This window comes from Pieris napi, chromosome 15, assembly GCF_905475465.1.
Source record: "Pieris napi chromosome 15, ilPieNapi1.2, whole genome shotgun sequence".
NCBI lineage: Eukaryota > Metazoa > Arthropoda > Insecta > Lepidoptera > Pieridae > Pieris > Pieris napi.
The window spans coordinates 3,613,350-3,638,908 of record NC_062248.1 but is presented as its reverse complement, the minus strand read 5'-3'; the positions used below and the strand labels follow the sequence as shown (position 1 = coordinate 3,638,908).

Genomic DNA, 25,559 nt, shown 5'->3' with positions numbered 1-25,559 from the left:
GATACATGATTTTAGTGTTTGAGGTACACCAAATGAAAACCATAATAGAATTCACTATCTTTATTGTCTATGACTTACATGGCGGTTATAGGGCGACTGATTGATCCACGTGCAAGTGGAATTACGAAATAATGATGCGTAGACAATATTACAAATACAATTGCGAAATTTCTATCTAGACAATAATTACACCACTACATACACCCCCTTCTTAAAAAAAAAAATGAGTAGATACATATAAACACACAAAACTACTGATACCCTTAAAAAATCTGCCCCAATTATTGGTTGCTTAACATCGCACACTATGAACGGCCATTTTAAATCTCTTCTAAGACCAAAAGTTATTGTTAAATAACATATGCCATATGTCTTTATCTCACTATCATTACCCGCGTATATGAATATAACAGAAAATGTACTTTTCTACGACGGACCAGCATCGTTCTGCATATTTATTAATGTTTTTTAATAACCGGAAGCTCGCAATGAAACGTTTGTTTGAAGGAAATCTGTTATTCTAGAAGAATTTTAAATTTTAAACCGGATCCGCGAAAATAAATATAGAAATATTTTAATTACACTTACGTAACAGAATGTTGTCGTTTGACTAGAAGGTCAATAGCAAACTAATTTAGGATGACCTTATAATACGTATAAAGAAGCATGTTTACGGATTTAGCACAGCAAATTCTTTTAGCTATTTAGCGAGTAATAATATTTTGTAGCGCGTAGCGGTCCTTAAAACGTTATAACCGAAATTATTTTTATATACTTGTAGAAACGCAATTGATATTTAAACCACCAAATAGCCAACTATTTAGAAAGGCCGGCAACGCACTCGCGAGCCCTCTGGCATAATTACACATCAGATGAGCCTCCTGCCCGTTTGCCCCGTGTTCTATAAATTCTATACCCACTTTAATATATATAACGATGCGCAAAATATCTTGCAAAGCGCAAAACTCGATCACGGCCGGACCAATTCCAGACTCCAGTACTTTTTACTTGAACTCTGAAGGTTTTTATGGAGAGCACGATTGGAAAAATTCCACGGAAAAACCTTAAAACTTGTGAATGCAACTTCAAGGCAACGAATATTCAATATGTTGGTATGCTACTAAAAAGGTAGGCTAAGTAAAAATCTTATTAAGGCGAAACGAAATTCGCGGGGCAGTTTAAATAAGTCTCGTTACACATTAAAGTTCGTCTTTTGTCTCTTTCTATACAATTGTGGTAACCCTGTTATGAAAAAAGACAAATTCAAGTGAAATCGGAATACTGGTTTAAATGCATTGAAACGTGTTACATTTGCGTCTATTATTGATCACCCTATTAAATACCACAGCAACAAACCATCTTTTTAAGAACCACAGACTAAAATTAAGTTTATAGAACTTAATTTAAAAAAAACAATTAATATAAATTTAAGCTACCAGCTCTAGTACGCTCACTCACGTACATGGACCACAGATTAAACGTTTTAACGAAGAGAAACATCTCAGCGTTAAATTTGTAATGTCGGCTCTCGGTCTAAGGTAGTTAGCTTACGAAAAAATTCCAATCTTTTCTATCTAGGTCTTTCTAGGTCCATGACATTTGACCGTTAGATTGTAATCTATCGTGCTGGTGATTTTAGTGAGATATCTGGATCTGAAGTAAAGCCTGGAATGTGGGTTGCAGAAAAAGGTTAGGGAATGTTCACGAAATGTGGGAATGTTAATTTGTATGTGATAACCATGATATAATGGTTTCAGGTGCTTACAAACATTTTGTGAAAAAATGCGATTTGAAAGAGTGACGAATAAATTATATTATAATTTGAATTTGTTACACCATTTACATACGTATTTATTTCATATATTATATACAAAAATACATACATTAAAGCACTAAACTAATACGATGTGGACAAAAAATAAATAAATATAATAAAACTAGCAAACTCGGCGAACTCCGTTTCGCCACCAGATAGCTTCGTTTTATGTAACATTTCGGTTGGTGACCCCACTTTTCTGTTGAAATTTTTCCTGAATTTTCTTTGCTATAAACCTCACGGAGCCCGAGACCTTTCCAACGAATGCAAAACCGTGGAAATCGGTTCGTGCGTTCTGGAGTTATAGCGTCAGGAAGGAAAACCCGACTTATTTTTATATAGTAGATATATAAGATTGTACATGAGATACACAATATCGCTTTGGCCTTTGCCGTCGCATATATCCCCTACAAAAAAACCGCATTCTTGAAGAACACTTAAGTTGCTCTATTTTAATATAGAATGGAATTTTTGACTGCAACGCAACCAAACCAGTTTCATCTGCTCATCGATTTCTATGACACAGAAATTATATATATGAGATAAATAAATTATTGTCTATTACAATAAATATAATATACTAGCTGGCCTGGCGAACATTGTACCGCCTAACAGTCGATTCTTTATTTGTTTAAAATACTTATTCTGCTATTCGGGACACCGGTCTAGCTAGTAAGATAAAAAAAGAAAATTGATAAGACAACAAATACATTATGTCAAAAAATAAAAATGTACCTTCCCGGAATCCCTCCACTAACACTTGAACTTTATGCTATGGTATTAAAGTTCAAATTCACTTTTAAGTATTATTACGAATATTTTGTATGGGAATATAGAAAAGTGTTGTTTTTAGACTTTTTCACTAAATTTTTTTTAATTTTTCTCCATAAGAACCATCTTCGTACTTCAAGGTATATTATTAAAAAAAATCTGACAAATCGGTCAAGCCGTTTTCATGTTATGTCGTGACAACGGAAAACGGGTTTCATTTTTATATATATAGATTAAAATTATCTATTTATTCATGAACATTATAATGTTAACTGTTATTATTCAGGTATAAGATTTCCTTCCTTATATTGAGATTTTTGGGTTCCAAATGGTGTCGAGCGAAAGTTCAAAAATGACCCACGCAATTATTTTGTTAGTTGTTTAGTAGACTGTGACTTGTAATCGTATACTTTCTAGACATATAAATAAGAAAACCTTTTGAAAACAGTTATACCAAGTTATGCATGCGATAAAAACATCTTTCCGTCATTTTACATCGAATTGTTAATATGTAGGTTACTTGAATATTATTGTAATAAATTTTAGAGCATACAGATGTTCTGACGTTTAGAATTACTTAATAATTTTGTTTTTTAAACGTGGCAACAACTATCGTTACTAAAACTAACACTTAGTACACAACTAGTATTTCTGTCTCAGATTTTTGAATAATTTTCATTATTTTTGCATTATTATCAGACCGTCTTTGTTTGTTTGACAGCAGAGTTTGCGCAAATATAATTAAAAAACAACGGTGTGCACATCTGCCCTGCGATTCTGTAACTCACTTTTCGAACTCACACAGCGGATTTGACATCGACGGTCGCTCTCAAATCAGTCGTGAAGCAGTCATTTTATGATTTGGCATTCTGAAAAGGTGGGAGCTTGTAGTTTATTGATTAATCGAATGCCAAGTCATAAAATGACTGCTTCACGACTGATTTGAGAGCGACCGCCGATGCGAAAACCGCTGTGTGAGTTCGAAAAGTGAGTTACAGAATCGCAGGGCTGTTTTCCTTTTTTATACATATTAGCACTTATGCCATAACCAAGGGGCCAATGAGCATATCGGAGTGTTTTCCCAACTAAATGTACTTCAAACAAATAGTACTTCCTTTTTGGCATAACGGAATAATAATAGCAATTTTATAAATAAGTTTTTTGTTGTTTGTGTATGACCGAGTAAATTTTCTTACAGATTCCTAAAGGATCAGCTTTCTGTGTCTGACACACGTCGTCGACTTTTAGGTCTAAGATAAGCAAGTTTCATTACGATATTTCCTCTTTACCGTACAAGTGAGTAATTGCGCACATAGAAATGTAACTCGATTTGTGCACAGCATTGATTCAAAAACACGACAGGGTTGAGAGGTTAAAATACTCATGGGTTTCAAATAAATAGGTTGTAAATATTTGGATAATAATTTCTGAAAAGTAAAAACTTCATGGATTTGAACATAATGCGGTTAATAATTATCATTACTGCAAAACAACTGAGCTTCAAAATTAGGTTCCGTGTAAGTGAGAGACTCTTAAATTATCTCTTGAAACACGTATTAAGAGCCATTATCATAACGTGAGAATTATTTTTCTCTTTGGTAATTAAATTTAAATAAAATGAAAATACATTTATTAAATTTAAATTGTAATTAGGTTATAATTAAATGTTTTTGAGTGCTTACAAAATAAAGCCGCCTCTGTATGAGCGCGATAAAACAATCGAATGGATTTTTAGACGATTTACACAAATAATTATTTCTTAGCTAGGTTTAAACTATAGTGACATATTATTATAATTACAGTTTAAAGTAAATTGACGGAAATATAACTATAATTCTTGAAGAGATTTAAACACAAGTTTGCGCGTTTTCCGATAAAAACAACAAAACCCTTTGTCGCTACTCCTCTCTTCGAAGATACTCTCCTTAAGCCTCGGCTAGTATATACTGGGCGTTGACATACGAGGTTCAGTTTCGCGGTTATTTGTAAGGGTAGGCTAAATTAGACTCTAAGAGGGTTTGTGTGCTCAGCAATTCGAGACAGTACTACCGCTGGGTGCTCCCCAGTACCAGCTCCTTCCACCTGAGCGTACCAACTCTTAAAGGGCTGACTCTTGAGAGCCTTCTGGCAAGGTATCCATGGCTGTATCACATACCATCAGGTGAGCCTCTTGTCTTGTTGTTAATAAAATGTAAAGAAGAAGCTTATATAAAGAGATTCCTCTCCTCCTGGTTGTGTTCTACCAAAATATTTCAAATATAACCACAGTCACCGAATTAACCCGAATAGCGGTAATTTACACTCTACGGTATTCTAGTCTTGGTAAAAACAAGAAAAATACTTTCTCCGTAAAAGTAAAGATGCTAATTTCAGATTTTCCACCATAATTATTCGTATAAATAAAGGTGTTTTTGGTGAAACAGAACTTATAACTGATCTTGTTTTCTTTATATTCTCCTTAATCTGATACATAGATACATGTATGGGAACTAAGTTATGATAGAGGACAAGTCTTTAATATTTTTTTTTTAATTATTAAATTTTTAATTTATGTTATTATTATTAATTACTTAAGATGTCATGGTGTAATGGTTGCAGCTCAAAATAAAAACATGGCGATTAAAAAGAGTGGCGGAAAGTTTATTGCCAGTTCTTCTCTTCCGTTCTACGCCCTTGATTTGAGAACTGGCACTAAAATATGTAAAGTTAGAAGCATTTCATATACATTTCTTTCTTATGACATTCATAAATGTACATTGTTTTACCTATATGATTAAATGATTTTTGACTTTGACTTTTGACTTTATTTTTATCGTATAACACAAGAATAACAAAAGACGAATGATGGCGCGTTTGGTTTGATTGTCATTGAAGAACCTTTATTTAATCTAATATCATTATATCTCAGTGACGAACAGTGTTGGCCTAGTGGCTTGAGCGTGCGCCTGGACACTCTGAGGTCGTCTTTCTATGTCCTAGACATGAAATACTAACTTTCACGGTGAAGGAGAACATCGTGAGGAAACTGGTATGTCTAAGACTTCCGAATCGATGGCGTATGTCAGGCACATCTATCTAATGAGAAATAAAAAAAATATCACGAAACAGATACAGCAATCTGCAGTCCAAACCCTAAAAGTGTGCCACGGGTTTATTTATTAACATGTTACGTTGTTTTAGTAAAAAATCTTTTACTTTCCTAGAAACATTGGTAGTTGATGACTTGTATGATAAATCCATACATTCCATATTGTAATATTAGTGATTCAAAATTCTTTGGATACCAGTTATTCAGTGTAAAATTTTATATGAAAAAGGTCATAATTACGGCGCTTTTAATACCACATACAAATTTTATACTTTGATTATTTAAGATTAGTGATTATCCAGATCCAGCAAGATATTAATACAAGATTACTAACATTTACGCTTCTACGGTTTTTTACATTTTAAACTAATAATTCAGTGAGGTTTATATTTACATTTTAGTTTATTAAACTTGCCTGGCAAGTGGGACACCAAAAATATACGAAATATATTTTATTTATATTTTTTTAAATTATTACGAAAATTGAAAATTTGATAGTTATGACTATAATTTTATTTATACAATACATACTTAACATTGAGTTTGAATCGGCTTTACTAAATTTAAAAAAAAACTCAGTTATTTGAGGTAAGTATAAATAATTTCGAAATAAATATTTTTGCATGTGTACTGCCCTACTTGAGAACATATTTGGTACGATATTTGCGTAAATTCAATGTATAATATTCTTTTAGATAACTGATCAGCCTAAATATTACACAATTTAAAATCGTCTTAATATTTTACATTCGCGTTTAACCGTTATTAACATTTAATAATTTAATTAATAGTAACATAAAGCAATAATACACACTAAAGCGAAATAATCGTAATTTCCGGAAAATAATATAAATCCTATTTAAAAACAGCATAAATGCAAAATTTAGGTTTCATCATATTGCTTACTAATAAAATAGTATTGAATTTCGTCATTTTTATATCTTCATACAAAACTAGGTTACATAGAAGGCAATTTTAATAAGTCACTTAAAGCGTAATATTTTTTTACTAACCTCTTGTTCAATGTGCACACAAAACTTTTCGAAATATAAATATTCGAACACACACAATTTGAACCGCAAACGACGTCTTATCAGCTGAGTGGTTTAAAAGCAACTAATCTTTCTCTTAGATTTTAGAAGTGCATGCTCAGGCGCAGGCCAAACCGCTAACCTCTTGGTTTTCGTACTCCACAATACTGGGTTATGCAACACTTGTTATTGTGATACTGGGCGATTGTTCTGTTTACGCTTATTTGGCTAAGGCAATCCACTATCTTATGCGAAAAAATCCTTTCATTTCTCTGATTCCATTTTTGACCGTTTTGTTTGGCCAATAGGTGATTTTGGTTTTATCTTAAAATAGAATTAGTGGCTACAATCTTTTTAGGTCTGGGCCTCAGATTTCTATATGTGATCATTTGTCAATCTAATAGGCAAGTAGGTGTTTAGCCTCCTGTGCCTCGAGGCCGGTAGTCGCCGGTTTCGATACGCTATTTCATTCACCGTTCGAGCGAATGCTAAATGCGCACATAGACAGTCCATTCTACAGGATCGAACCTACGACCTCCACCAAGCCATCACTGCTCCACTTGGCTCTATCAATCCGAAATATTTCGCCAATATCAGTACTTAAGGTACGGTTACAACAAGGTTTCAAAAAGAAAGCAGAGTCCTGATGAAACCTTTTAGCAAAAAAACAAAACGCAAATTTGAATATTTAGGTAAGATGAAAATTAACTAGTCCCATTCACGGAACAAAAATAATAGAGAATTTAATTCTCGAAATGAATTGATGCGTACAGTAAACAAAGGTCGCTCGCAACTTTCGTTTCCGTTAGAATTGCAATAACATATCCGATTTAGCACACACAGTATTACCGGTGTCTTCATATATCCTAATAATGTGTGTCCTGTACTATATATATACTTGTACAGTATACCTTAATATGGATCTGGGCAACCGAACTAAGCTATCTTATTTAATATAAAAAAAAGTGCGTGCGTACAAAGTACACATGTTGGAAGTGAAACTTCTTTGGCAAACAAATTTTTTAGTCTCGTTCATATTTATGGAAAAAGGAAGATATGTTAGGAATTTAATGAATTTAAATGTCAGTAAAATATTAAAAGTGTCGAATATAATATAATAAAAATATTTTTTTTTTCTTAGATAATAAAAACACGTGGCATTTTAATTTACAATTCATCATTTGAGATTTCCATAAATTATTTTGCATAAAATATAAAATACTACTATTTCATTAATAGACCACAAGCCCATGAACAAAAAATACCTGTGAAATGACCCAACCTGAATTACGCTTAGAAGGCTGTTACTATATCTGAAAATAGCTCTGAGCACTATGCCGTCATTTCTGAGCGGTACATGTGAGTACGTGAGTGAATGGACTTTCTCAGGTACAATGGGGGAATTTCGACTAATTATTAATGTACGGCTTTGTTATAAGTGTATAGATGATTAAAAATAAATGTCGAAAAACCTAGTGCCGTACAAAAGTGATGGTGCCGGAAGTCGGTGCAAATTTTTAATTCGACGACAGTTGCAGAAGCAATATAGGTCATTTATTACTGTACGGCATTTGTGTGATTCCTTTTGGACACATATACAGATACTTTACCCGTAAACGCCGTACATATTTCCAGCGGAGCGGTCGAAAGCCAAGGTTCGGAACCCTACCCCTACACCCATATACCCTAAGGTCATTGTAAAATGTACGGCAACATGTTCAAAATATTATTTAACACGGACAATAATGTTTTATAATTATGCCGTCCAAATATTATAGTTAATATTTGTGTAATTAAATATTTATCGAAATTTCAGGATTTACCAAGTTCTTACTGCTGTAAGATCAGAGAATAATGTACGGCAACTTGTTTTTTTACATAATGTTACTAAATATTACCGTTGTACATTATAGCCGTTCATTATAAATGGTAACAAATAAAAATATTATGATAAAAAATATATGAAATTTCCGAAATTTAGATGACTTTTCAAATGCTCCTAGAGTAATATGGGGAGTAATATTTTCAAAGATTATTGTTATTTTATATGTAACAAATATAAATAAACAAAAAAAACCAGATGCCGTACATTTTACTCCAGATTATTCTTTACAGCTGATAAAAACTTCGACGACGTTTGAGGTGTCCCTTAAGGTCATTAATAACTGTACATATCTGAGTATACTACCATAAGGCTGTAAAGTATATTTACAGCCTTATCGTACGTACCAGCAGAGAGAGGTAAAGGAAAAATATTTTTAACAAAAATAAAAATATAATACAGGGCGTCCCAAAGTTATGAGACATGAAGGGAAAGTACCTTAAATATCGCAGATAGGGTATTTTACTAAAAGAAGACTTTATGTTATTTATAAAAGTTAGTAATTCTGCATTCAAAGATTTTTTTAAAACTACTTGCCTCGTCTGGAAATCGAACCGGCTTAAATTAAAAAAAAAAACACCCCTACTTTTATGATGCCAATCGAAAGAATGGCCAAAACCTAATAACTTTTCTAAAGTAACAGACTCGTAGGGGATTTTTTTAGGCCAAATACGATAGATAATGTTTTTAATTTGATTAAAAAGATATATTCACGCTGTTCCTTTCTTTTAAAATACTATGTTACTTAAGAAGAGTTATTAGTTTTGGCCATTCTTTCGATTGGCATCATAAAAGTAGGGGTGTTTTTTTTTACATTTAAGTCGGTTCGATTCCCAGACGAGGCAAGTAATTTTTAAAAAATCTTTGAATGCAGAATTAATAACTTTTAAAAATAACATAAAGTCTTCTTTTAGTAAAATACCCTATCTACGATATTTAAGGTACTTTCCCTTCATTTCCCATATTTTTGGGACGCCCTGTATTGGTAGGCGGTGGTAGCGGACTATCGAAAGTGTACGGCATTTATCTTTTATTGAAGACTGTCTAAAGTATTAATAACCTGTGTTATTGCCGTACAGATAAAAGTCACCGAAAAATGACTCTTTTCTGAGGAAAGTAATTTACCCCATACACCTATGTGTTCCACAAAAAATGTACGGCTTGCTGGAAAATGTTATCTATTTGTGAAGTACTCTCAAGATCATTTAATTTTATGTTGTTTCATATCATCATCACCTATATGCTAATCAGACATATGTTGCGACCCTTGGCTTTCGACAGCTCCGCTGGGAATATGTACGGCGTTTACGGGTAAAGTATCTGTATATGTGTCCAAAAGGAATCACACAAATGCCGTACAGTAATAAATGACCTATATGGGTCAAACACATGGGCTAGTTCAGGTTGAGGATTGTTTAAAAATAATACTTTTTTTATGCTGATATATATTTTGATATATTATTCACAAATTTTCCTTCATTTACGTTTGCTAAATATGGAATTATTTAGTTACTAATTTGTTGAAAAAAAAGAAAAGTTTTAAAATGTCCCCTTCTGTGGACTGTTCGTGAACGCGGCAAGCACATTTTGACAAATTCTGTTCTTAATTAACAAGTGTTATCTCATAATAAATATTAATTATCAATAATATGTATACTGAATGTTAAAATGTTACCAAGTTATTAAATATATATCTAGCTAAACCTACACAATTAGCAATAAACAGTTGGTTATGCAAAATCACGTCTTTTCTGTAGACTTAAAATTCAATCGATTTTATCGAGCTAACTCAAAATACTATTTCACAATTATTTTTTTGTACTGGCCACACTACACGGCTGGCGTTTTCCAGTTTGGATTGAGTGACTGAGCGCTCGTAGTTTATTACAACAGTTTTTGTAAATTTTACTGAGTTTTCATCAAAGATCAGCGAGTCTTTCCTGTTCCTGGTGTATATTAGTAAGTAATTAATGAATTTGCCGATTAGCATGCAGCCATCGTTTCTTATTAGGAGTGGTTTCGAAATGTTTTAAATTGTTAAGTATAGCCTCAAAACTGATCGAGCAATGCTTACTTTTTTAATAAAAGTCCTTCCTGTGGACATCTTTTCTGTGGACTGAGAAGTCCACACGAGAGACATTGTCCACAGAAAAGACCAAGCTATGCCAAAAAACTATTAAAGAATCCGTTAAAACTACTCATCAATTACTCGTTAATATTTTAAGACAAAATTACCTACATCTTGCAAATATAATAAACCAACACAGAGTTATTCGATCAATCAAACAAAACTTAACGCCAACAGATGGCATATTTCATATTGATTTTTCAGAAAATTATTGCTGCAAATATGGATCAGAAATTCAATCAGCCCATTTTGGCGGATCTAAAGCACAACTTTCACTTCATACATGTGTGTACTACTCGTCAAATAATCAGCCACCAACAAACCTTACACAAACCACATGTCTTTGCACTGTATCAGAAAACTTAAGACACGATCCCGTGTTCATTTGTGCACATTTAAAACCTGTTATTCAAAGAATAAAGTTACTTACACCAGATTTGAAGCTGCTACTCAGTGATGGGCCTACTACCCAGTATCGTAATAAAACAATGTTTGATTTAATAGCAAACTATCTTAGCAAAATTTCAAAAGCAGAAATCAGTAACTGGCATTTCAGCGAGGCAGGACATGGCAAAGGTGCTTCTGAAGGGGTAGGTGGATGCATAAAACGGACATGCGATAATGCAGTTGCAAATGGCCAAAATATATCGAACATTGATAGTTTTATTTCATATTTAAAACGTAACTGTAAAGGCATTGAAATTATTCGTATTGATAATGAAGTATCTAATATACAAGAAATTGCAAACGTCAAACTTCGTCCTTTTAAAGGGACCTTCAAGATTCATCAGGTTGCATGGAGTGCAAAAGCACCTAACATTATACGTTGCAGACGATTGAGCTGCTTATTATGTGCAGCCCATATTGAATGTACCCATTTTGAAATTGGACAAATAGAGGTTGAGGGCATTTCGTGTAATTTTATAGAAACACAACTTCTACAGAATTTTACATCTTCTTCAACCCCCAGTCCAGCAACCACTAATAATACTACATCAGCCTCTACAGCCACTGGACCGCCAACCCCAACTCTGCTTGAACCCTTGTTTAATACACCATCATTGGAATCATCACCAAGCCCAACCCGTCAACCATTAACCCCACAAAAGCGAAATTTAATTAATACAGACTCTGATGACTCAGTAACTCCTAATAAATTCAGGTTCTGTCCAACCCTTGATGTAAGTGACTTGGAAAACTCAATTACACCACCAAAAGTAACACCCAAAAAATCCAGAGTCCGTGCATTCCCAGAATACAGTGACTCTGACGACTCAAATGCACCACAAAAGAAATGTAAAGGCCGTTAATTTTTTGATTCGAGTGATGATGATATCTTTTAAAATCCTTTTTTTACTTTGTATTGTTTATTATGAATAACTTTTTAAGACTTACGTAACGATTGTTTTTGTTTTTTTTGTTTTTGTTCTATTCTGTGGAAGTATGTCCCTTCAGTGGTCACAAAAAAAAATAAAAGTTTAATATTTCAGTCAAAACTGAAAAACGATCTTGTTTTATATTGTCATTTAAATGCTATAATTATAAGGTAATAAATAAGACTGATTTCGTAAAAGTTCTGACTATGTTTTTTTTTCACAAAATTCTGACTCGTTTTGTGTATGACCCATATTGCTTCTGCAACTGTCGTCGAATTAAAAATTTGCACCGACTTCCGGCACCATCACTTTTGTACGGCACTAGGTTTTTCGACATTTATTTTTAATCATCTATACACTTATAACAAAGCCGTACATTAATAATTAGTCGAAATTCCCCCATTGTACCTGAGAAAGTCCATTCACTCACGTACTCACATGTACCGCTCAGAAATGACGGCATAGTGCTCAGAGCTATTTTCAGATATAGTAACAGCCTTCTAAGCGTAATTCACGTTGGGTCATTTCACAGGTATTTTTTGTTCATGGGCTTGTGGTCTATAATTCTCTTTACGAAATTTTAATTTTAAAAATAGAATTTCTATTACTATTATAGTTACCGATAAAAAATTTTTTGATTGTACAAATTTGAAGTTGAGTAGCGAAAATGTTTCCTATAGGATATCTTAAAAATGGCGCGTTGGGCACGCTCAATTTTCAGCATTAAAAATGACGTACTCCACCCCAAAACGATATGCAGTAAGATAATAGCGACTGGAATAATGTAGTATACACTATCTTGATTGTATATGGATCAGAAGGGTTTCTAAGGCTTTTGAATACATTTATAAGTTTACGAACTCAAAAACAGAAGAAGTTTATTTAGTACATATAATATAATGTCTTATTAACCACTACAGTATTATACACGTTCATTTCGACGTATACGAATAACGGATATTTATAGATATTCATGTTTTATCGTCGACAGTATTATTATGATCAGTAATTACTAGATGTCTATCATCTTATTTCAATTATACATTCAGTCATGTGTTTAAAAGATAATTACAAATTAAAGAGTTAGCTAAATTGGGTAGATAAACAAAAACAATAGATTTTTAGTGTTTCATTAAAATATGGCCATTAAAATAAACAAAGTTAAATAAATTAAATTTTATTAGTACTTAAACCATAAAAACATTATAAGACATGAATACTTATAATTTACAATTAAATCGCAAATATAAAATTTCTTAGAACCGTTTATAAAAGTAATTATAAGGAGCTGGATATATTCGGTAGCGGGCTGATCAATTTTAAGGAAGGCGTTGTTGGGTGTCTAACTCGTACCTAATCCGCTGTTTTGCTGTTATTTTTGCTTAATAATAAGCAAAAAATAACTAGTATTTTTATGTAACATTAAACATTAAAGATAGCTGTTATATATAATAGATACAGCATTATGTATTATGTGATAAACTTCAATAAACAAATTAATTTAATCATCTTTTACTGCCTTTTTAGCAGAGTTAGATACACGTCTTTTGCTATAGCTTTGGAGATAGAAATTTATAAAGAGTACGAAGAAAGAGCTGATGCAGAAGAGGCAATAGTAGTGAAATGCGGCTGGAAGAGGGCAAGGGCTCAACTTCTGCTGGTAGTAGAGATTTGATATAACCAAGACGAATTGTATCTGAAAAAAAAAATCAAATTGAGTATAGTAGAGTGTGTAATTCGTTTCGTATTAAATATACCATATATTTATTTATTTACAGCAAATACATAAAACAAATTTGAACTTAAAATATTATTAAACTATTATTATACAATTACCAAAAAACCTTTTCGTAATTGTATAAAAATCTAAACATTAATCTTCTCTAAGGGTCGATTCGACCAAACAAGAGTAAATCTTAATCTTAGAATAAATCGTCAGTTAATCGAGAGTAAATCAATTTTACGTTTTACCAACTACAAATTCTAAGAATAGTGGCTTATTCGGGAATTGCTACTATACCGCCGTTTCGCACGGAATAACAGCTATTCCTAGAATAATTTAATGGCGTCAGTCAGTCCAATCAGCTGATTTCTGTCGTTTCACAAATATGTATTCTGTGTTTTAATTTCAAGTCAACGCAACGCACTAAATTAATAGTCTAGCATTGTATAATGAAACGTTTAAACAATTTATTATTTATTTATTTGTTTTTAGATTTTTTATTTTCTATAATATTAGAATGAAATTCAACTGGGCTCAACAGAAGTTCCTTTTTAGACGAAAGCCTCAAACAAACAAGAAATAAAAACTTTTTGTTGTCGTTTGACACCTGTTAAAAGCTACTTTTTCACACTATAATACGGCAAAATCGAGTTGACATGATGTATGCTCTTACACTGTCCCGTTGTAGAACAACATTTATTTGCCGAGTTTTATTTTCGTTCACCATTCTCTTGCTATTCGCGTATTGTTATTCCTAGCACAATTATTATACTATCGATTACGTGGACAAACGACTATGGATTTACTCGAGATTAAAATCATGGAATAGATTATTCTTGGTATAGTTACTCGTGTATAAATTGAAGTTTGGTCGAATCGACCCTAAGTACGTTTTTTAATCATTGTGTATTACCATTACCTTTATAATATACTATACTATAATTAAAGGGAAAGCGGGGCAGAATTGGGAAATTGTCGCAAGGAATAGAGACAAGTGGAAGAATTTGGAAGAGGCCTTCACTCCTTTGGAGGTCGAGTACTAGTGTAAAACATAATTAATGAGATGGACTTAGTGTAGTGTAGTACTTAAATAAATGTTATTTTTATTATTTTATTTTATCCTCCCTACCCCCAAACGCTTCACAAATAGGTCGCTCTCATATATTACATACTGTTATTAATTAAATACTTTAATTCATTTTAAAACTATGTCAATAAACACACAGAACTTGTTTCAATTAAACAATTTTAAGTATGGATATATCGTTCATTCCGTAATTATACAGATTTTAAAAAACACGTTACAAGGTTGTAAGATTATTTTATTTCTGCAGTCAAGGTTAGGTTTATCATATATAATTCATGTTTTATTATAATGAGGTAGCGAATTAAATCATCAAAGTTAAACTCACCTTAGGCATTTTCTTACAAAACCTCCAAATAAAAGATTGACGTAATAACATTCATAACACACAAATCTACAAACCTTGCAAACATATAATACTGGTGTCACACAATAAAAAGAAGCAGAGCAGTGATGTCCTAGTGGCTTCAGCGTGCGACTTTCATCCCTGAGGTCGTAGGTTTGATCCCCGGTTGTGCACTAATGGGCTGTGTATGTGCGCATTTAACGTTCGCTCGAACGGTGAAGGAAAATATCGCGACGAAACCGGCTTGCCCTATACCCAAAAAGCCGACGGTGTGTCAGGCACAGGAGGCTGATCACCTACTTGCCTATTAGATTGACAAAATATGATGATGAAACAGACACAGAAATCTGAGTCCCAAAAATGTTGTAGCGCCACGATTTTTTGTCTTGTGTCACACTCAATCTCTTTTTATTTGTATAAAAGACAACTGTATAACACATTTCAGAAACCATGAATAAAATTCAAGTAACAGGGATCGAACCCACGGCGATGTTAAGATTGGCATGATAAAACAGGTCTTTGTATTCTGTTTGGCTAATTTACTACTTATGTATAATGTATTAGCATAATTAGCGAATCAGTGGCATAATAATTCGCTATGTTGCAAGAAGATTAAACACTGCCATAGACTAGGCAAGGATATCGTTGTCTGTTTCATATTATTTCCTAATTATGTTTTCGTAAGATCGAAATATTAAAATCTTTGCTTTGGCCTGTGGCGTTTCCGCTATTGAATTTTGCATCATATATGTACCAATTACATGCTGTTTAATTCCACAAAACAATCTAATAAGAAACAGATTGAATATTAATATATTTTCCTATATCTTTCACTATGGAACTTAACATTTAACAACAAGATTTTAAAACCATTACATAATATTTATTAGTGACAATAGAAACTACACAAATTTTCAGTTTTTGTTCTGTTAAGTATTGTTTATAAATATCACAAATAAATATTTATATTTTCAAAAAGCCGCCAAAATTCTCTATGCAAGATGGCGTCGCACTAATCCTTGTGACGTATCATGTGATTATCATTCATTAATTATCCTTTATAAATTACACAAATATAATTCGATCAAAAACAGTCTGGAACGGAATTAAACTCCGATATAGTATTAGGATTAGCAAGCGAAGATATATTATTATTTATTGGTGACTGACCTATAGAAATAAATATTTGCATTTTATAGTTTTTTAGATAAACAATTTTATGCAAGTTATATTACTGCATAGCACTGTATAAAGCCATGTTTTATATAGAATACTCTCAATAACACTTTCACTTATATTATTAATTACCACATTCCTTATTTACATTTTTGTTATTTGACCTGCCTTGCGATTCTGTAACTCACTTTTCGAACTCTCACAGCGGCGGTTATCGCCGCGGCGGTCGCGCTCAAATCAGTCGTGCAGCAGTCATTTTATGATTTGGCATTCTGATAAGGAGGGGGCTTATCAGAATGAGGGAGCTTGTAGTTTATTGTTTATCAGACTGCCAAATCGTAAAATGACTGCTTTACGACTGATTTAAGCGCGACCGCCGCGGCGATAACCGCTGTGAGAGTTCGAAAAGTGAGTTACAGAATCGCAAGGCTGTACTGGAACTACTTGTTCGGGACAAGGACTAAGTACGTCCTGTGAAGTTTTCCGTTTGCCCGAAGCAAATTTTGATTCGGCTATGAACTTTATGGAGTTCAGATTAAAGTTCGTAGATTTCAGTTATATTTTATGCTAAGTTAGTTACAAAATTAAATAGACTTCAACTCACCAATTGCACTTTAGTAAGATGTTTCTTCCACCACACGAACCGGGCGTATTCTGGGCCCAAAGAAGCCAGCCAATAGTAAGTGTACATAATAACATGTACGAAGCTATTGATTAGACCAACGACCACGAAATGATCACATGGGTGATACATATAGTGGAACCAGGTCCATCCCACCATGGCACTGTGATGGTAGACATGGAGGAAGGTCACTTGGTTTTGCTTTTTGCGTAGGATGAAGAATATTGTGTCTAAGAGGTCGACGTGCTTCGCTATGAAGTATGGAAGGATGTCGTTGATGCCCTAAAAATAAAGTTTGAAATTACATTATTTAAATAAAAAAAGCAGTTATGAATACGACTTAAAAGTTTACTGGTACTACTTATTTTTTAACCTTTATAGACATGATTCATGATTTTAGCCTTGTAGGTTTCATTCCACAGTTTAATAAAGGCTTATTTGACAGAAAGAAAATCATTTATTCAGGTACATCACATGACATTCCATATCACATTCGTAGCTCTAAATTTAATTACCGACTCTATTCGGTTGTAGCGTTTTAGTACATGCGCAATTAAAAGTTTAAGTTGGCGACTGATAGTAACGATGACCACAGAGCTGGTGCTTTCCTCGCTCAACGAATAAGCATCGCAATACAGCGAGGAAATGCTGCCAGCATTAAAGGTCCGCACTGCTCCGGGGACCAAGCTTTTTAAATTTGTTTTTGATTTGTAAATTATAAATTATTTGTATTACTATGTAGGTTAAGAATATTGTAAATATTGTATAACTAAAACGAAGTGATAATATAAAAATAACATTAGAAGAATTGCAACTATGGTAAATAAGTGATGAGGCTAAATGAAGTAGACAGTATATTTGCTGCGCCAGAAGAGCAGCGCCAATTTTTAATGCTCCTCAATTTAAAAAACATAATATATTGCACATTATCACAATACAAACATGCGCTTACTATTAAAAATGCATTTGCGGGATTATCCATACGACGTAAAATCTTTATAATTATCTTCTATAAAATAAATGCACCAAAAAACACTTAGCGCATGTTACTATTATTTTATTTCCTTTTAGATTTAAAGAATCTGATTCGTTCGACACTATCGTATTATCTATTGTATGAATAGTGTGTATGTGTTTTATGAAATAAAGCAAATAAATCTAAGCGTGTTCTAAAACAGATAAATTTCCGAATAAAATGGTGGCCTAAACCGTTTTTACGTAAAAAACATCGTAACGTCGTACAACGTTTTTAATTGGATCAAATAGGTTTAACCTTAAGACGAAACAAATAAATATTTATTTTTATATTCTTTAAGGTCAATACATTGTTATGTTAAAAGGAAGGTAAAGTGCACTAATTTGAGTAACAATAGTCTAAGTATTTAATTCGAACTATATATAACGTCTGTTTGTTACCGTCTCAAGAAGTTTTGGTACCTTAAAGGTGTAACTTCAATTAAAAATGTTAATTTTTTTTGCTAACTAGGCACAATATTATAAAGAGTTATATATGTGACAATTTTAATATGCATAAAAATAGCGTGGTATTTTAGAACGTGGTTGTATTTATGAAAAAGGCACGGCACCATCGTTTTCTCGAAGAAGTTCAGCCTTTTTTCAACTCCCTATTACTTCGTTGTGGATAACATTACAAGCCTGAATTGTCAGTTAACAAGCAGGGATTCTACGTATATGAATACGGTATATTTCAATTTTTTTACATTGTTTGTATTGTTGCAAAAAATTTGCCCCAACATTTCTACCTTTAATAAAAACCAACCAATAATAAAAATAGGGTAGTGTGTAATCTCCCCTTTCCTAGAGAGGTATTGACTTAAGTTAGGTTTACTCGGCGACCCGGACTTCTCCGGAAATATGATAAAAATCACTGTATAATGTATATAGACTGTGATATAGATACTATCGCCTAATCTTGAAATATACGAGTGAACCCCGGGAAGGTTGCTTGTTTAATTACAAATAAGGAAGTGCAGACTAATTTAAATTGTAAAATTCTTTTGAAACAATCATAATTTATTTGAATAAATTGGAATTTTTATAGTTTCTTACGTAAAAAATTACGTAAGAAACAGGTATATAAAGTTTTAGTAGACGGTTGATCGACTTATAGTTTGAAATATATACGTATTTCTAATACGAATAATTAGCACATTAATAAGCAACTTATAATAAGTACATTTCGATAAACTATTTATATATTGGAGTATAGCCTACAAATTTCTGCGTCTTTCTTTCATTTTAATTTTAATTTTATAGGCAAGTCGACGATCAGTCTTATATGTCCGAAGTTCTTGTACAAGGCATGTCTTTAGACAGTTTGCTCACGACGTTGAGAATCACTCTTACCACTAAGTTAACGCAGTTCGTTATAATATTTAATTATTTTATATATTCACTGTTCATGTGTAACAAAACATTATACCTTATCGCTAAAAAGCGATCTCATCCACCCTTACCAGGCCAATAACTTATTATTGTAATCCACTGCTATGATGATTAACATAATATCATTAAATAATATCTCGACTCAAAAAAATTTCAAAAATTGTATATTAATTTTTTTTAATACAATATGCGCTTTTATCCATTACAAAATTTATAAGCGCCTTTAAAAGGATTGTACTCAAAAGTGCTAGGATAGATATTGCTATAACATAAAAATAATATATGTATATCAAACACTTAGTCATGAAGCCATACCTTTCCTATTAAGCATACCCTATAAAAGATAAAGACTTAAATGTTCCTGTACTTAGATTTAAAAAATTATAACTGTATCGGAATTTACATGTCAAATTACCTCCTCCTGCAGTTAAAAAATATTAAAGTGTAATCAGAAATATATCAACTATGACAATAGGCACATAATAATGTACCAGCACTTGACACTTTGGGATTAGAAGAGGTTTCAATGTTATAAATTATAATCATTAAAATAGACGAAATAAAAAGAATACGTACTTCTTTTAAATCCTCGCCTTGCGGACATCTTGTCGCAATAACACCATGACGAAAGACGTATTTTGAATACTGAAAGTATAAAGTATTTTAAATAAATATCTAATAATGGAAATAAAACAAGTAAATGTACTAAGTAAAAGACTTAGTACGGGAGTTATTACTTTAAAGTTATGATAATGTTAATTAATGAATCAAAACACTATGAATAAATAAAGAACATGTGTCAGTTTCGAACATAGGATTTAGGATACAGTTGAGGTTCATACTCACTACTTTATGGTTAAGAATCACGTCATATACTTTTTTTCTCTCCTCTATACTTTTAGTACAAAATAAAGAAATATACGCCTTTTAATAAAAAATAGCAAATTACTCACCAGAAACACTATATAGAGTGACGAAGTAACTTGAACGGCGTTGTAAATTGATAGTAAGCGATTCAGTTGAAACGGTTGGCGATGTTTCATAAACGTCGGTAGTATCTTTAAAACTAAGGACAGATATAGAACTAATACCAGGAACAGTCCAGTTAGGGTTTCATTTAATGTCCATATCTGAATGGGACCTAAAATTATAATATGTATGTTTAAAATTTTCATTTGGTACCTTAACCAAGGAACAATACAGAGACTGAAAATCTAATTACTTTATTAGAATAGCTCTCTTTTTTTCTGGGAGCACAGGTATATATATACTTATTGCCAATTCATTTATCCCTTAAAATGTAGACGACTATTTTCTACAGTTAAAGTGAAGACTAGAAATATATACGTGTTCTTAATATCACGAGAAACTTCTGTATTTCCTTATGAAAGTTAATTGTCAAAGTTGAAAATTATAGATAATGGATTGCGGCCACAAAATTCCCCGTACTTTCCCACAAAAATTAGCTTCAAGAGATATTGATTGTCATTGTAGTTATTTATATCCAATTATTTTATGCTTCAAGAAACATTAATGTCATTGATTTTTTTCAGAACAGAGGGCAAACGGGCAGAAAACTCCCCTGATGTTAAGTGATTACCGCCCATGGACACTCCCCATGCCCCAGGGCTCGCGAGTGCGTTACGCTCTTTCCTTGAAGGACCCTATGAATCGAATTGGTTCGGAAAAACAGTGGGCATCTGGTTCCACACAGAGGTGGTGTGCGGCAAAAACTGCCATAAAAAACGCTTAGTTCTGGAACGACGGACGTCGAGGTGATACGGGAGGAATTTCGTATTCTGCCTCGACATCCGATGATGAAACTCAGCCACAGGTATTAATCCGAACATATTCTCTGAACACACTTCGAGGTAAATGCGGTAGAAGACGATGAGTGACCCCACATCTCTACGCAACAAACAAAGCATGTAATTAGGATACTAACGTTGTGGTACTGCATCGTTATTTTAAATAAAAACGTCGTATATGTACAGCTATTATAAACAAAACCATTCAGAAGGGAGTGAAAATGTATCTACTTTAAAACTGTCATGTGGAAAGCGTTGTTTAAAGGACCCAAACATGGGTCCTATCACTCGAGTCAATAAAGGTGATATCAGACGGTTCATTTTTTGTTCATTTTCGAAGATGATTACAATATGAATCAGGATCTTCAACGGCTAGTTCTCTCAACAATGTATTGGGAGCTCCTAATAAATTTCTTCTTTCAATTCATGGTCGCACCCACCACCGTCGACGTTTTCTTTGCTTCTTTTTTGTCAACTCTTTGATTAAATGATCACAAATTAAACTAATTCCAAGACGTACGACTTCATTCGATGACATATTTAAAAGAAAGAACAATGAATGTTCATTTCTGTATCATTTCGTCTAAGCCGTGTGAACATAGAATGAAAAAAAAATGAAGCATTCACTCGAGTGAACAATCATTCGAGTGAACCGTCTGATATCACCTTAAGAAACGCGTGTCAAAATTTTAAATATCTAAATATAATATAATAGGGACGCGTCACTTTTCTACTAAGTGTGACAGATTTGTTGGGTTACACGAGTATTACAAATTTAAATAAAAGTTATTGTTCTTAGGATCTAGTTAACTAATTATAACTCCAGATAATACATATTGAATTACAATATCTTTTTATAAAAATCCAGCGGACTGTTGCAAATATAAACTGCGCGGCAACTTTGCGATAATACGGTAGCACTTCAAAAGTAATACTAATAATAATATATATAATGTCGCAGCCAACTAGCTTAATTATTAGCAGTTCAATTAACAGCCTAGTCTGTTTACTAAACATCACCGTTTAACTAGTGGCCTGAATGATATTCAGCCATTTGATCAAAAAGCTACGCAATTCACTTGAATCGATGACGTTACATTACTTGCATATTCTATTCATTTCAATTTATTCCAAACTGTCAATAAAACGACAGCAAACAACAAATTTGATGATGTTTTCCAAAGTTTAATGAATAATAGTATGGAAGAGTGTAGTGACACTAGTAGACCAGTGCCGATAATTTTTGAAACCAAAAAAAATTACAGTAGGATGAAACCCATTAGAAAAGCAGGGGAATATGATCAAAATGAAAGGAAAAATAAATTACGGTCGATCTGAGGTCTGGAAGGGGAAGGGGGGGGGGGAGGTTTATGGGTAAAAAACGGTTTATCTCGATTTCCGGCAAAACTAAAAGTCCTATCGAAGAAAACTAAATGGCAAAGTTGTAGGTCATAAAAAGATCTACAACTTTTGTATTCACACATTTTTCACATAACCTCAAAATTTATGTGAAAAATTCAAAAAAACAACTTTTTGGTTTTTCATTTCTATTTTTTACAAAAATTTATTTTTTTAAACGAAATTTGGTGAAAACTTACCTTATTATGTCCCAAATATACTGTAATTTATTTGATTAAAAATATTTATTTTTTCACCTTATTTTGAATTAATATCGAAAAAACACCCTAATTTTCAATCGAAAATTCTGACGTCAAAATTTCAGCTTTTTTCAAAAAGTTGGTGTGCTTTCAGTTCGTTGAAATCTCTACTTTCCTATGGTAAAAAAAATATATATATTACCATAGTAAATCTTCGCAAAAAATGCAAAAAATCGTATGCAGTAGAAGTAGGGAAGGGGATGACGGGTCTGGGCAATAAATTTTTGTAAAAGATAGAAATAAAAAACCAAAAAGTTGGTTTTTTGAATTTTTCACATAAATTTTGAGGTTATGTGAAAAATGTGTGAATACAAAAGTTGTAGATCTTTCTATGACCTACAACTTTGCCATTTAGTTTTCTTCGATAGGACTTTTAGTTTTGCCGGAAATCGAGATAAACCGTTTTTTACCCTTAAAACTCCCCCCCCCCCCCCTCCCCTTCCCGACCTCAGATCGACCGTAATTTATTTTTCCTTTCATTTTGATCATATTCCCCTGCTTTTCTAATGGGTTTCATCCTACTGTAATTTTTTTCACTTTTTATTATTTTTAAAGGCTATAGTTACATTTTAAAAATATTAAATAAAGAATTTTTTATGTCAGATATTTCAGCTTTTTTATTTCTGTCACTCTATCATACGAATGGCCTAAGCATTAGCCAGCCAGTTTATTAAATGTTGTTACAAACGCTACGGCTGAATATCTTACAGGCCGCCAGTTAAACGGCGCTGTTTAGTTAGGCTAGGCTGTTAATTGAACGGCTAATTGAGCTAGTTGGCTGCGACATATACGTATAGATATACTGACCACTATCGTTGAAAAGCACTTGATCGAGCACGTTGAGTTATGTTAAAGTTTTTTTTATTAATAGATATTTAAGTTATTAAATACTTACTTGATTCTACTGTTTTTGGAACACCTTCAAAAATATTTTCATAATATGTTGCTACCATTTTTAAACACAAACTTACGTATACTTATCACAACATTTTTGTATCATCTAATTTAAATTAGGACAATACGACTTATATGTACTCAAAAAGACAATGAACCTCATTATTAACATTTTCCCAATTACATGACATGAGTTAACTAAAAATTAACACATAAAGGGATTTAACTTTGTAATTCGTGAACTGTTATACTAAATGTTGAATGTCTTCACAAAATTTATATATCTTGATTAAATATACTGACAGATAATAAAAATATATATTAATATTGATTGGACACGAGTCTCAATAGTATTATTTAAATCCATAAAGTTTATAATGTGTAGTACCTAAACTATTTATTAGTTCTTTCTTTATTAAAGAGACCAAAATCATCAAAAGTGGTATTATGTCCTTAGTAAAGGTTATAGTTTCAACTCGAGTACAATCTGAAGTACAAATTAATGAACATAATTAAGAACTTTACAAATTAAAATGTTCAATTACCATTTAGTTATAATTTAAAATAATAAGAAGTTTACAAATAATAGTGAATGAGCTTATTGATTTTTTGTAAATTAGACAAAAAAGAATTAAAATTAAAGTTCCCCTTTTGTAAGGAGCCCAAACACATCTCCCAACAGGCACTAGACGGATCTTCCCAAGGAAAAAGGAAACAAACATGGTCGTGATGGGTTATATTATTTCAAGACCAAAACATCATTTAAAAAAGAAACTTGCATTGGTAAAAAATATGGTTTTTATAATACACTTATTTTCTTAAAGAATTATTTACTAAAATTTGCATGTCGAATTTCCTTCTCCTTTGTTTGAAAGATTACTAAAGATTTTATGATTATGATGAGGGTTTTATAATAAAACCCTAATTAATCTAAAAGGATTTGTAAACGCTTGTCTAACTTATGAGTCATTAATTACTAAATTTAAATTTTAAAATATAATTATCTTTTTTTTTTTTTTTCCGAATCTCATTTCATTTCTGGTGTTGCAATTACTTAATTTAATTTATTATTAGATCCTTTAAATATGGTAATTCTGATTCTGTTAAGAATTGGTTTCCCGCCCACCAAAACGCTTCTCTAATAAATTAGATGGCACCGCACCGGTCACTGAGGAGTACAACGCCTGTAAACACGTAAACAAACAACGCCTGTAAGACATATTATTTACAAGCATGCTACGTCATCGTCGATTCGACTAATTTGTGATTGTTACGTTATTACGCGGCTGACCTTGGATTTTTTCATAAATTAATTATTACATATGTTTTATAAAGATACTTTATACTTTTAGGTCCATATTCTAACTCGTCTTGAGTGCTGTCGAATATGTCAATCTTAATACAAAAACTGATGTTTTGACACCTCTTGAAACTAGATTGAATTTGACGTTTTAGAATACGGGCCTTACAAACACCTCATTTTTCATACTGTCAAATATGAAATGGAAGCGTCGACGTTGTTTGGAGATCTATGGATCATTTTCAGTTAATGCGAGTGTGGTAAAAGAAATTGCTTCGAAATTATATAACGCCTGTCAGTATTTAATTAGCAACGTTAGCATTGCTGCAAATATTCATCACTATCTGGTATTAAAGAAACCAGTGGCGCGAAATCCTTCGTCTTGACCTGATGACTGTTTAGTATTGACAATTGACATTGGCATATGATTTGATGTATACTCGGTTTAAG

At 32.5% G+C, this 25,559-nt stretch overlaps 2 protein-coding genes across 2 annotated transcripts in view; both read right to left on the bottom strand.

Annotated features, from left to right (window-relative positions):
* The window catches only part of LOC125056553 (elongation of very long chain fatty acids protein 7-like), a 34,973-nt gene extending 28,156 nt beyond the window's left edge, over nucleotides 1-6,817 (bottom strand). Inside the window, exon 1 of the mRNA XM_047659704.1 lies at nucleotides 6,689-6,817. The gene's annotated coding sequence lies outside the window, so the exon portion shown is untranslated. The remainder of the gene's footprint in view (nucleotides 1-6,688) is intronic.
* Nucleotides 6,818-13,575: 6,758 nt separating this feature from the next.
* On the bottom strand, nucleotides 13,576-23,944 carry LOC125056857 (elongation of very long chain fatty acids protein 5-like). The gene is made up of 5 exons (XM_047660174.1): nucleotides 23,811-23,944; nucleotides 20,403-20,590; nucleotides 20,026-20,094; nucleotides 17,026-17,325; nucleotides 13,576-13,788 (listed from the first exon to the last, which is right to left on the bottom strand). The coding sequence occupies exons 1-5, from the start codon at nucleotides 23,866-23,868 to the stop codon at nucleotides 13,594-13,596; spliced, it is 810 nt and encodes a 269-aa protein (XP_047516130.1). The 5' UTR covers nucleotides 23,869-23,944; the 3' UTR covers nucleotides 13,576-13,593.
* Between the last annotated feature and the right edge of the window lie 1,615 nt (nucleotides 23,945-25,559).